General features: G+C 33.4%; 2 protein-coding genes across 2 annotated transcripts in view; one reads left to right on the forward strand and one right to left on the reverse strand.

Annotated features, from left to right (window-relative positions):
* LOC142334652 (uncharacterized) overlaps positions 1 to 12,617 on the reverse strand; it is a 153,182-nt gene that overhangs the window by 131,810 nt on the left and 8,755 nt on the right. The window contains exons 5-7 of the mRNA XM_075382861.1: positions 12,359 to 12,531; positions 10,167 to 10,351; positions 6,536 to 6,794 (exon numbers count right to left, since the gene is read on the reverse strand). Of these exons, the coding sequence (XP_075238976.1) occupies positions 6,536 to 6,794; positions 10,167 to 10,351; positions 12,359 to 12,531 (617 nt within the window). The remainder of the gene's footprint in view (positions 1 to 6,535; positions 6,795 to 10,166; positions 10,352 to 12,358; positions 12,532 to 12,617) is intronic.
* LOC142334654 (heterogeneous nuclear ribonucleoprotein K-like) overlaps positions 1 to 12,617 on the forward strand; it is a 335,604-nt gene that overhangs the window by 106,256 nt on the left and 216,731 nt on the right. The gene's annotated exons all lie outside the window — the stretch shown is intronic.

Here is a 12,617-nt window from a genome sequence, read left to right on the forward strand (position 1 = left end):
CTTTCTTGAGGTTTTTCGCGTCATATTGAACTGATCGACAGCAGAGAGTTGCAATATGTTGTGGAAAATTGGACTTTCGACCAATCACTAGCGGTGGGCCTCAAGGGGCATTTTTTACAGTGTTTCTTTTTCCCGTTTATATAAATAACCTACACGGAACAATTGTCAATGAGTGCTATTTTTACGAAGATGACTCAAAAATCTTTAGCAATGTAAACAATAAAAAACAGCTGGAAAACTATATTGAAAATGCTATTGTTTGGAGCAAGGAGAATTGGTTAAACTTTAATTTCGATAAGTTTAAAAGCATGGAGTTTTCATTACGTAGAGATCAAAACAGGCAAATTTTGCGTCTTCCCAGCAATGGAAACATCTCACAGGAAACATACTTCAAAGACTTGGGCATATATTTTTCAGAGAATTTATCATGGGATCATCACATAAGTTTTGTTCTACAAAAAGGAAATCAGAAGCTTGCTTATCTAAAGAGAACAATTCCAAGTGAAACAAAATTGTCAGTCAAATGCAACCTAGTCAAAACCTACATAATATCGATCTTGTTTTATGAATCAGATGTATGGTATGCCAGTTAAACTATCGTCAGGCTATTGGAAGGGATTCAGAGAAAAAGTTTAAAATGGTGCAATCAAACAGTCATTTTAATTATAAAGAATACAATGATTGTCTTCGATCAGTAAATTTACTTCCGATCACAAATAAATTTGTCTTTTTGGAACTCTTAGTTTTAAACAGAATTTTGACGAGAAAACTTCCACTAGAGGGAGAACAATTTTGGCAAATAAGGAATGAACATCCGAAAACGCGATCATACGAGAAAATATTTTTATACACAAATAATGTAATCGCCAGCGTTGCCGTTCTAAATTTTTTCAGCGAGTTACAAACTTCAACAATTCCATGTCACTGGCGCGTGATTTTTCCAACTATAACCCATATTCATTTCCTCCCAAATTCAAAAGAGTAGTCAAAGAATATGTAATTGACTTAGCTAAGAAAAATTTTAATTACAAATCATACCCATATGGATGGACAGCGTTTGAGGGAAATCAAATTCAAGCACCGTTAGGGACTTACTAAGCTTGGTGAAACCAAATTTATTGAAATTCATTATTATTATTATTATTATTATTATTATTATTTTTATTATTATTATTATTATTATTATTATTATTATTATTATTATTATTATTATTATTATTATTATTATTGTTATTATTATTATTATTATTATTATTATTATTATTATTATTATTATTATTATTATTATTATTATTATTACTATTATTATTATTATTATTATTATTATTATTATTATTATTATTATTCTTATTATTTTTATTATTAATATGATTAATATTATTATTATTGTTGTTATTTTTATTATTATTAAGGTGATAATGTTACAGGACAAAAAAAGAACCTCAAGTATGCGCAATTATCAAAAAAAAGACAACCTTTTAGTCAACTCGTTGTATCAAAGCCACAAACATTAGTTAAAATATCAAATAGTGAAAAGAATTGAAATTCATTCATCATATGAATGATGTCATTACAGATTTAAAACCACAATTTCAAAAAAATAGGGGAAAAAATAAGAGAAAAGTTCAAATACTCGCGGATGCTTTCTTAGTACATATTGCATTGCTTAGTTCGTTTGAAATTAAAAAATCTGTTATGTTTTATCTGAAAGCCTTAAATTTTACTTACACCAAGTACGGAGGCAAACTGAATCTTTGATTAGCGGCACTAAATCATACTACTGCAATAAACAATAAAAGCACGCAAAATAATAATTCAAACATTATTTTCGATTGTAAACATCCACAATGAAACCATAGCTAGGCTTTTGTTTGATGCGTGGCCATTGAAAACACGTAATTTCTGCTACTATAAGCAAAAGATATCTTTTGTCAACCACAAAATTCAATATGTCAAAAGTAGATGACGTTTTTTAGTTGAAGTAGCAAAGAGCTAGCAAAAATTATTTTACAAGAACACTCTCATGGGACGCAAAAATATAATTAGCACCCTTTAGAGTTAACAAAATTGTGTGCGCCGCCTCCAGTACTTAGTTCTGGCAAATTTACACAAACTGAGCAAAGAAACCAGTTTGGTGCCACCTTACGAAAAGAGGCTCAATATTTAAGAATTTAGCCAAAATTATTGCCAAAAAGTTCAGTCTAACTAACAGTTCAGAGACCTTTCTTTATCTTCAAAGATCAAATCATTGACAATATGAGTAACAATTTTAACATCCTTTAATTGACAAAAACTATTGGAAAATTGTGGAAAATGATAATCAAAACAATGGAAATCCACAGTCGAGTGTTCACAAACTTTTAAACCTCAATAACTCTTTGGAAAACGAAATTTAAAAAAACGTTTTAATTAAAATTTATATACTGGACGGGATTTCTGATGATACCACTCACAACCCTCTGCGATGGATATATCGATCGGACAAAAAAATCTTGAAGGAGAAAACCCCAATTGACCATAACGTCCCACCTCCGCAATTATGGTGGGTTCGAATTAAAAATTGGAAGTACGTCAGCTTTTGGTGTTTGACTTCTTCTTGGAGAAATTATTTAACAAAAACTGGGCTCGAAACAGAGAATTGGAATAATTTTTCTGTCATTTGGATATAATCATCTGGACTGTTTAAAATAGGATGATTTGAAAACATTACAGGATAAACGCAAACCGATGAAAAACGTTCATTAAGGAGACATTGTCACTGAATTTGGACACGAAATTCAGAGATCTTTTGAATATGATGTTCAACCAAAGTTCAACTAGTGATAAATTACGTTAAAACATTAATTGACTTGCTCAAAATTACCTCGAATATTGTATTCTTCGCACCAGATTAAGTTATTGTTTGCATAATTCGGCATCTGACAATTTCCCGGACATAATTTTCTTTTTTTTGCATATTTTCAACAGATGAGTTTACTGATCTCGATTGACACAGTAGTTTGAGTGAGTTTATAGTTTTTGGATGTATTTCTTTATTTTTTACCAAGTTTAATAGCAGTGACGATGTATGCCAAAAACAATGAGAAGAAATAGAAAATTGAGTAATCTAACCATTTAAAAAATAATTAGTCAAACTTGATTTGAAGTATATTGGGTATCTTTTGAGAAAAACGTTGGCTTCTTCCTTGTGAACCACAAAACTTTTTAAATTGTCAACATTTCGCAACTTCGTAACAAACTAATTGTACGTTTCTTTTTCTCAGAGTACTCTTTTACTACTGAAATCGCTTTTTGTTCCGAACCCACTTTTAGTGTGTGTGTGTGTGTGTGTGGGGGGGGGGGGGGGGGGAGGGGAGGAACTATATACTCAAACAGATTTTTGTTCAGTCAAATTTGGCCGATCGATATATTCATCGTACAGAGTTTTCAGTGGAATCAAGGAAAAGCTCGTCCAGCATAAAATTTGGAATAAGGAAATTTTTCAAATTTCGTCTTTTCCAATGAGTTATCGAAGCTTAAATTTTCGTGAACTTTTCGCTAAATTCCGTTGTTTCTGTTCACAATTTTCGATTTTTAGTAGAAATTTTCGACAATTTTGCTAAAAATGAGCAAGAATTGTAAAAAAAAATTATTAGTTTGAGCTTTTAAGATAAAAGTGTATTGCTGAACCATCTGATCAAACATTTCGAGTTGGCTTCTTTTGGCTGAGTTTTTTAACCTTCAACAAATTGTTAACCCTCAGATTTGATTTAAATTGACCTAAGTATAGACCTAAATATATTCTTGCAATCTGTGGAAACTCCAAAGAGAATTAATTCTAATTCCGCTTTCAAGCTGTTTTCTAAAAGTTTAAAAATAACTTTTAAATTTCCCGTTCACCTTCTTTTTTTGTCTACTTGTTACCGAACTCTATTATCACGTCACATAAAGTCTATAAAGTCACGTCTGGCAATATTTGCGTTGGAGATAAAAACATTTGTTTACATCTTATTTTTACAATGAAAAAATTATGATTTTAATAGATTCGACCTCCTTTCCTCGGAACATTTGACTGAGTTTTTGATTTTTATCTGCACTTGCCGTTCTTTTTATAGGTTTATGACGTATTCTGAGTACTGGCAGAAGTAGTCTCAAAAACTTTTTATTGGGGTTTAAATGAGAATGCTGGCCGGTTTAATTTGATAGCTTATGGTTTTCATGAATTTAAAAATAGTTTTCAAAAAATTAACTCTTCGCGCCTTTTGTTCTTTTTATCTGTTTGTTAAGTAGTCTCATTAATGGCATGTGATTTATCACATTGTAAGTGTTGAAAACAGCGCACTTGAACTTATCTAATGTTTTCAGTCAAAAGATTATGCTCTACACAGCACCGAAACTATTTTCTCCGAAAATTTAATTAAATTTTTTAAATTTTTTTCTTTATTTGTCGCTGTTTGTCTTTTCATTTGTTAAGATTAAATACAGACCTCAAGGGCTTCCTATGGTATGGAATTTATGTGAGATTTTTGGACGATTTATGTTGATAGCTGAGGGTTTTGAAGAGATTTGAATTAATTGTTTTCAAAAATTTACCTATCTTTTGTAAGTTTGCTTACTTTTCCTTACTTTGAAGCCAGTTCTTTTTCCAAAAATTGAGGCTTATTTCTTTATCTTGGCACTTTTCTTCTAATTCTAATTGTTACAAGGTTTTCATTAAAGACGGATTCTATATCTTGTCTAAAGAGTACAAATTTCTTGGTTAGTATTATTATATGCTTTTTGCACTTTGTTAATAAGCATTTTTTTAAGAAAAAGTACATTGAATTTTGATTATAATGAATTCTTTTTGTTTATATTTTATTTTGTTATTTGTATTGTCTTATAGTCTTTTTAATGACCGGTCCATGGACCCTCTAATAGGTACATTATTGTATTTATTTAGTGATTTGAGTTTAAAGCAATTTTTTGTCCCTATGCCAGTTATTTTCGAAGAATATGTGAATTTTTGAGTTTTGTCCATCTGTTGCTCATTTGGTAGACAATTAAGCTAAAAGTGTGCATGAGCGTGGTCGGAACATCATGTGCGAATGCACATCACCGAGCCTCCTTGCTATGTATTGATCAACCATAAAAAAAAGAATTTCTCAGGAAAATTGCAGCAAAAGACGGAGAGCGGCCATGACAACTGTGGGCACAATCAATTCAGTTGCTTCTGTAGAGTTCACTCTCCCTATGGAGACAGATAATGAAAACCACTTGGATTGTAGGGTTGCCTGCTCATAGAAGTGTTGATTAGGTGGAACAGAACCATATAGTATTGAAGAGTCATGAAAGTAGATGACATATGATGGGCTGCAAACAATCTAACGTGCCTGATTCTGGTGCTCAAATGAAATGATTTATGCTCATTTTGTTGTTTTAAGGAATGATAACCGACCAACACTTCTCTTGAACTCGACTCTTTGTTTTGATTTGAGATCTAATAACAGCTTATCTGATTGCAATCCTGGTATACTTATCAATTTTGAAGTCATCAATTCGTTTCCAGGAGGATTCAGGAGCTTTAGGTCTAATTGACTTATTGAAGGGGCTGTGAAGACGCAAATCAGCTTTTAATTTTTAATGGGACTGAAGTCCCCATCTCCGTACATCATCTAAGAATTGAACAACGGGATTGTTATAGCCCTTAAATTTATCTAAGGGCTGTAGTAATGTGAAGTACCTATTACTCTAGGTCTAATAATCTATTACAAGGTTAGTTTATGAGGACCTGAAGAATTGTGAATATGATTGACCTCAATCCTAAATGATAAAATTGTACTAAAAATGGTTGATGTTAGTGGGTGTAGTTTTGCTTTTTTGAATTGCCCAGCTGACAATAAGCATGACAAGACCAATTTTGTCACACGAACTCCATCTCTGGATTATTCTAAACTCGGAATGTCCATACATAAATTTTTGTTCTCTGACTAGTTTTTGTGCTCTTCTCGTGGGTTAAAAAGCACCTCATACCTTTATGTGGAAGATGATCATGTCTAGATGAAACAAACAAGATGACAGACCAACAATAACAGTATAATCTTGTTGAACCCAAAGGATTTTTGCGTTCTATATGAGGAAAACTTACACTTTACCCAAATAGACTTCTATTTATCAAAAAGAGTCAATTTCAAATACTCAGCGGTAATTAACCGGGCTTATTTCCCTTCTATAGGTTACGTGACTCTTCTTGAATTAACTGAAAAACTTCTGGCGTTTATCGAGAATAGCCTAGTGGTTCGAAACCTTGACCCTGATTTTCGAAGTGATTTCAAGTACGTGGATTCAAGTAACATTGCTTAGAAAACGCAACCTGCAAGTTTGAAAGTTCATGGAAGACAACTTCTGGCTACGTATATTGGAGTTTCCGACATTTTAACTTTTGCCTCTGTAGACTTTTTCAATTTTGAAATTTGCACGCGGTTGTGTTAAAAACCGTTCAAGAACTAATTCAGAGAGTTTCCTCCGCATTTTCAGTTATTTCCCCGATCGGTTCCATAATGATGATGTAATTTACCTTGAACTGAGTTGAGTTTTGTGATGAGAGAGTGATGTTTTGTGAGCAAGTGTTGCATGTCTGTCCATCGACATAAACAGCGAATGAGAAGTTGTCATTTCTCAGTTCTCGTGAGAAGGTGGCCAGAATTGACACTTTGAAGTTGGCCTTTTCGTAACTTGTCACACTTATGGGCACCCACTCGGCTGTGGCCACTGTGATGTCACCGCTTTCTCCATCCATGACGAAGGAAGAACTCAGTGGCACACAAGATGAACCACTTAAACCAGCCATTTAAATTTGACTCAACTTATTATTGCATATACATTTTTCAAAGAATTACTGCGTCAAGGTGAAAATAGCAAGTAATAAATTGAAGGAGCCATCGAAATTGCCAGTAGAATCTGTATATCGTTGAAATTTTTTTTCATCGCATTCACCAGAACTAAAAAAAGAAACTTGCGTACGCGAGGCTCTCCCCTCCTACATGTGAACAACTTTTTATTCCAATGCGCTATCTGTCATGCACTCTTATGACATTTTGTGTGAATTTAAATCAGGCTCAGAAAACTTTATGCAAAACATATGCGTTGAAATTTTGTAAGATCTGCGGTTCTTAGCGGTGATTTTTTTTATTTTCACCGCTTAAGCGGTGAATAAAGTAGAATTCACCGCCACCAACAGGAAGTGGTAAAAAAGATTCACCGGTAAAACCATCATTCTTACAAAAATTCACCGCACAAAAATTACCGTGATTTTCACCGCTGAATTGATGTAAGATGTGTAGTTTTCAGAGATGCATTTTTTAATCACCGCTTTCACAGAGGAAAAAAACTTTTTTCTGGACAAAGCGAACAAACAATTCTTGATGTTGGAGACTTCCCATACATAAATGATATCTGTCTATGGGACTTATCCTTAAAAACCGAACTTTATAGTCTATGCAGGCTAGACAAAAAATTCAATTAAAAATTAATAATACTTGAAACAAAAAGAGATAAGTAACTAACATAAAACTGGCTCGATTAGAAATTGTTTTTCGTTCAATACAATACTCACTTTTAGCAACGAAGTTAATGAGGCAGCAGGCTTCGACTTTGTTTCCGGGAGAGCGGCTCCATTTATTCTTGTTGTTTCGCATTACTAATTGAAGCTAGAACACTCATCAAAATCTTGGTTTTTTTCTGAAAGAATACGGACAACAGGTATATTTTAAGAAAAAAATCTATGCTCGTAGGCATTTTCTGCAGGTAATTGTTTATAGAATGAAGAAAAGAGAGAAAATTTTCAAAAACTCAAATATTATCCAACAGCAACTGGTGTACGAACTAAAAACCGCTTTCAACTAAAATTTTTCAGTACAGTAGAAGATGTTAAATTAGAAAACCCATGATGCCCATCATTTTGGAGACTACGGGACAAGACAAACAACAAAAGTAAATAAAAACAACAAAAATTAAATTCTTATTAACGAAGCCAAAATAGCGTCAAGTAAAACCTAAGCTAAACAAATTAAAACAAATAACAAAAAACGCAAAGGTAAAAAAAATCGTTTATTTTTTCTTGAAAACAAATAACTTCAAATAATGAAAACCCTTAGATATCAAGTGAAGTCTTTCAATTGGTTCATGTAAATTCATGCCACAACGCGAATACTTTGAGACCCGCCATTAATCTGACTATGTTTTACGTCTACAAAAACAATCGACATCTACAGACGAAAAACATTACTGAACTGAATTTTGCGAGAAAACCGTACCGAAGCACTTACACCATGATCTATTCCGTAAAAAGATATAATCATTTGCACCTTCTCTTAACACCAATATGTGATATGTGACCTCTGAATAATCAACAAGTATCAAATGGAAAAACAATAGAACAAAAACGGCAAAATCAAAGAAGGCACTTACGTTTTTTTGAAATCGATTAACTTCAAACTCATCAAAACTTTTTTCTGCAACTTAAATCAAATTAGTTACTTCATGGAAAGCCATTGAGATGTGTCATTATTCAGAATAGATCATACGACTACAAAAGACTACAAGGCTACAAATTGTCCAATGGAATAGAGAAAAAAGATGCAAATCTGTAGTGTTCTTAAAAATATTCTTAAAAGCTTAAGCGTTCTAAAAAGTCAAAACCATTATAAGTTTTCGACTAAAAAATTTGATAGGTTCAATTGAAACTCTTCAAGAAGCCAATGGACCTGTTATTAGTAGGACTTGATTTGACTTTTTCTGCTCTGTAGTTAAAAGTAAAAAAGCAAAATTGCGGAAGTTTAGCAAAAAACAGTGACTGACACGGCAAATTATCTTTTGACTAAAACTTGTCCCGCTTTTAACGGTCGTCCATCAGGAAGACCTTTTTTCTGAATTTTTTGGATATTTAGTTTTTCGACAAAAAATTAAATTTATCTATAGTAAACAATGTATTTTGTATATTTTTGCAAATAAACCGGTAAAGTTTTAATTCATGAACAACCTCTTAGGAAACGCAAGTAAAACGAGCTCTGTTTGGAGTTTACCAAGATTGTGTTATCAGTTCACAGGCGTGTTAATTATGCAAATTTAAACAGAGTGCACTAAAGAAGCTTTTTATTGTGCCATTTCTGATGTAGGAACAAGTAATTTCAAAAAGTTGGAACCAACAGTGCAAAAACAGTGCAGAAGCAACAGTTTTTAGAATAAAACGATTGGCCAAAACCGACTGAAATAAAAAAACTCATTTGATTATACTGTTCTTGTAATATTCTTTTCCTTGCTCTCAACGCATCCACCGACTTACATACATTCTTTTGCAGTGTTTTCTGCGGTGAAGTTATTTCGTTAATTTAGTAGTGAATTTTTGTAAGATATGCGATTTTTAACGGTGACGAATTATTTTTTTCACCGCTCTAAACGCATTCACAGATATTATTGTATCTTTTTTGCATTTTTTCTGCAGTGAAGTCATTTGGTTTATTTAGTATTGAATTTTTGAAAGATTTTCAATTCTTAGCGGTGAATTATTTTTTTCCACCACTCTACGCGTCCACCGCGATTCTTACATCTTTTTTGCAATTTTTTCTGCAGTGAAGATAATCATTAAATTTAGCGGTGAAATTTAGTAAGATCTGTGATTTTTAGTGGTGAATTATTTTCATTCACGGCATTCGCTGCATTCCACGCTAAAAATCGCAATTCTTACATGTTTTTATTGCATTCACCGCAATTCTCACATTTTTCATACCGATTCTCTTACTGATATAAAATGCACTCAGAATAAACTGTATAGTACTGTTCAATTAACCATTTGCTGTGCAGTTCTACAACATAAGATAAGTCTGGAAGGTTGAATTCAAGTACCAACACTGCTGACACGTGAACTTGCGACAATACATTCTAAGCAAAAATTCAAATATATAAAAAAATGAATACTTTAAAAAAAGTTGTTGCTTTCATACGGCAAGCTAATCAGGACCAGACCATTGGAGCGGACCATTTTTCAATTGCAGACAATTTGAGAGCCAAATTCTATATAATTTGTCTCAAAACAAGCATATAAAAAATGGTGAAAAAAAGTCAGCAAAACATGGTGAAAAAAGCTCAAGCGACAAATTTCTGTTGAACGTAACCAATAGCAAAATTTCAACGGATAAGAATTGACTTACACTTCCTCGAGGACAATAGCAGGTCGTACATCAATGAGAGCATCTGAGGGAAAGGAGAGGACGGCTGTGACTCTGTACCCGTTCTCACTATCCGAGTCAGTCTCTGGTGTGAATAGGGCGCTGGCTGCCAGACTAGTACCCCACTCTGGCCCCACGTAGTCGAAGGTCACATTGATTGAGAAAAACTAAATTAACGACTTAGCTCTTTTTCTTAGGTTAAGGTCCCAGACGGAAATTACTTCTGATCAGCCCATCACAGGTCAGATTGGCCGTTTACTCTACATGATCCGACACACCAAGGAAAGGGTTATGCAAAATTTATCTACAATAACCATTATTTTGCGCTGTTAGGCAAGAGACAAGTAAATTGTACGAGTGAGTTTTTGAAAATACGCCAAAGGTCATACACTTTCGATGATACAGTGTTACGGATTCTACATACAAGTTTATAACTTAGCACGTGTCTGCTGTTGTGCTACCCAGGTCGAGGTGAGCGTTAATGACCAGAATTCTCAAAATGCATAAAATAAGCTTAAAAACACGTTTTTGCAAATCCTGAACAGAAATGGTTTTTGTTCCTGCTAATTATTTTACGTTGGTCGGAGCAAGCTTCCCACTAAGAAATAATGGAACACTAATTTGTATAATAAATATTGCGTTAGGAAGTGAGAGAAATTTTTCAAAGAAAAGCTTACCATCAGAAAACTCAGGAAAAACAATTAATTGTAATATCTCCTAGTAGCTTAAATTTCCTATTTCGTAAACGCAAACAAGGCGAAGACTGAATCTTGCACTTTTTCTGGTATGCGGGAGTCTCTTCATAGCTTGAGTGAGCTAAAAACGAGCACGTATGAAAAATGAGCTAGAATCTGATTATAGTTGATTATCGTCTGAATGGGTCTAACCATGGTTGATTATAGACTGGATGTGTCTGATCATTAACGCAAACCTTGACCTGGGTAGAACAATCGTTTGTATTTTTAAGGTGGGTGAAAAATGGGTTTTGTAGCTACAAAGAATCGGTATCGTTACTTAGATTTTTGATCACATAGAAGAACTTGTTTTGATATATCTTTTTCTGCCTACTCCTACAGTTAGGTTTTTGAACTTAAATGGTCAAAACTATTTATAGTTCTTCAATCTATTTTTCAGTTGCACTAATTTTTTTGCACCAAAAATGCAAGCCAGCACCGCCAGTAATAAATTTTAATTAATTTTGAGCTTGTTTGTGGAATTTTGAGATCAAGGAATTGTAAAGAATACTACCAATTATAACGTTTATTGTATTATAAGTTACTATAAACTTTTGTTTAATAGTATAAATCAATTAGTATAATCTTTCCTTTGTTGCCATAGCACTCAGAGGCTCTTTTTACATTTATTAAGATGCCTTTTGTGGAGTTGAAGACAAAAAATGGACCAAGCCGTTAATTTTATGTGATAGGGGCGTTGGCTCGCAGTGAAAAAAAAACATAACCGGAAAAACTCCGAAGACGACACAAATTAGAAAATTGACTAGCCGAACTGAAATAATGAAAAACCTTCTTAATAGTACTACACTTTTTGAAACAATAACAGAGAAGCGAACAATGGAAAATCATGTAAACATAAAAAACTGACAAAACATCTGATAAAAACTCATTAATAATTTGGAACTCCAAAACATGTCGTCCTTACATGTGAAAGATTTGTTTTAAGTACAAAAAATGCATTACTGTTGTCAAAGTTCTGCATCTCTTTTGAGTGTAGTCACTGCCAATTGCTCTGATTTAATAGAAAAGTAACAGGGAAGGAGTGGTGAAAGTTTATACTACTTATTAATAGCTTTAAAGCAAATATTTTTTAAAACTAGCGCTCGAAAAGACGCAGAAAATATTGGGCGAGTTGGGGTTAGAATACATTGTAAAAATGCTCAGAATTTAATAATTATGGCCAATTTCTCATTGTTGTTCAAGCTATTTTCCTACGAGGTCAATTGTTACAGTAACTTAATTATTTATATCAAGCGGATATGGCAGTACATCCTTCAATTGTTTTATTTGGCCTTCGCCTGATTTCCACATAACATTAGTTCATGCACTCTCATTGCACTTAAGTTCCAAATGATTCATTTTTTCATATTTTGTTCTGATCACACTAACAGGTTGAGAATGACGTTTTGGGTTCATTTTTCTCGACAGTACTTTACTCACCTGGTCTATAGAGCCATCCCAAGCTGTGAGTCGGGTCGTGGAGGAATCCTTGACCACCGTGGGTCTGTCGCCCTCAGAGTCCACCGTGTACTCTAGGAACTCAGACATAGAGGCACCAAAGTCACTGTTGCGAGTCATGAATGTTACCACAAAGTGGATCTCATCCAGAGGTCCTAACAATACAACTCGCTGTCCAATCAAAAGACTTCATGGTCACGGAACAAACCCAAAAATCCACTATACAGTAAGAATTTCATTA

Source organism: Convolutriloba macropyga, chromosome 2, assembly GCF_964194025.1.
Source record: "Convolutriloba macropyga chromosome 2, txConMacr16.3, whole genome shotgun sequence".
NCBI lineage: Eukaryota > Metazoa > Xenacoelomorpha > Acoela > Convolutidae > Convolutriloba > Convolutriloba macropyga.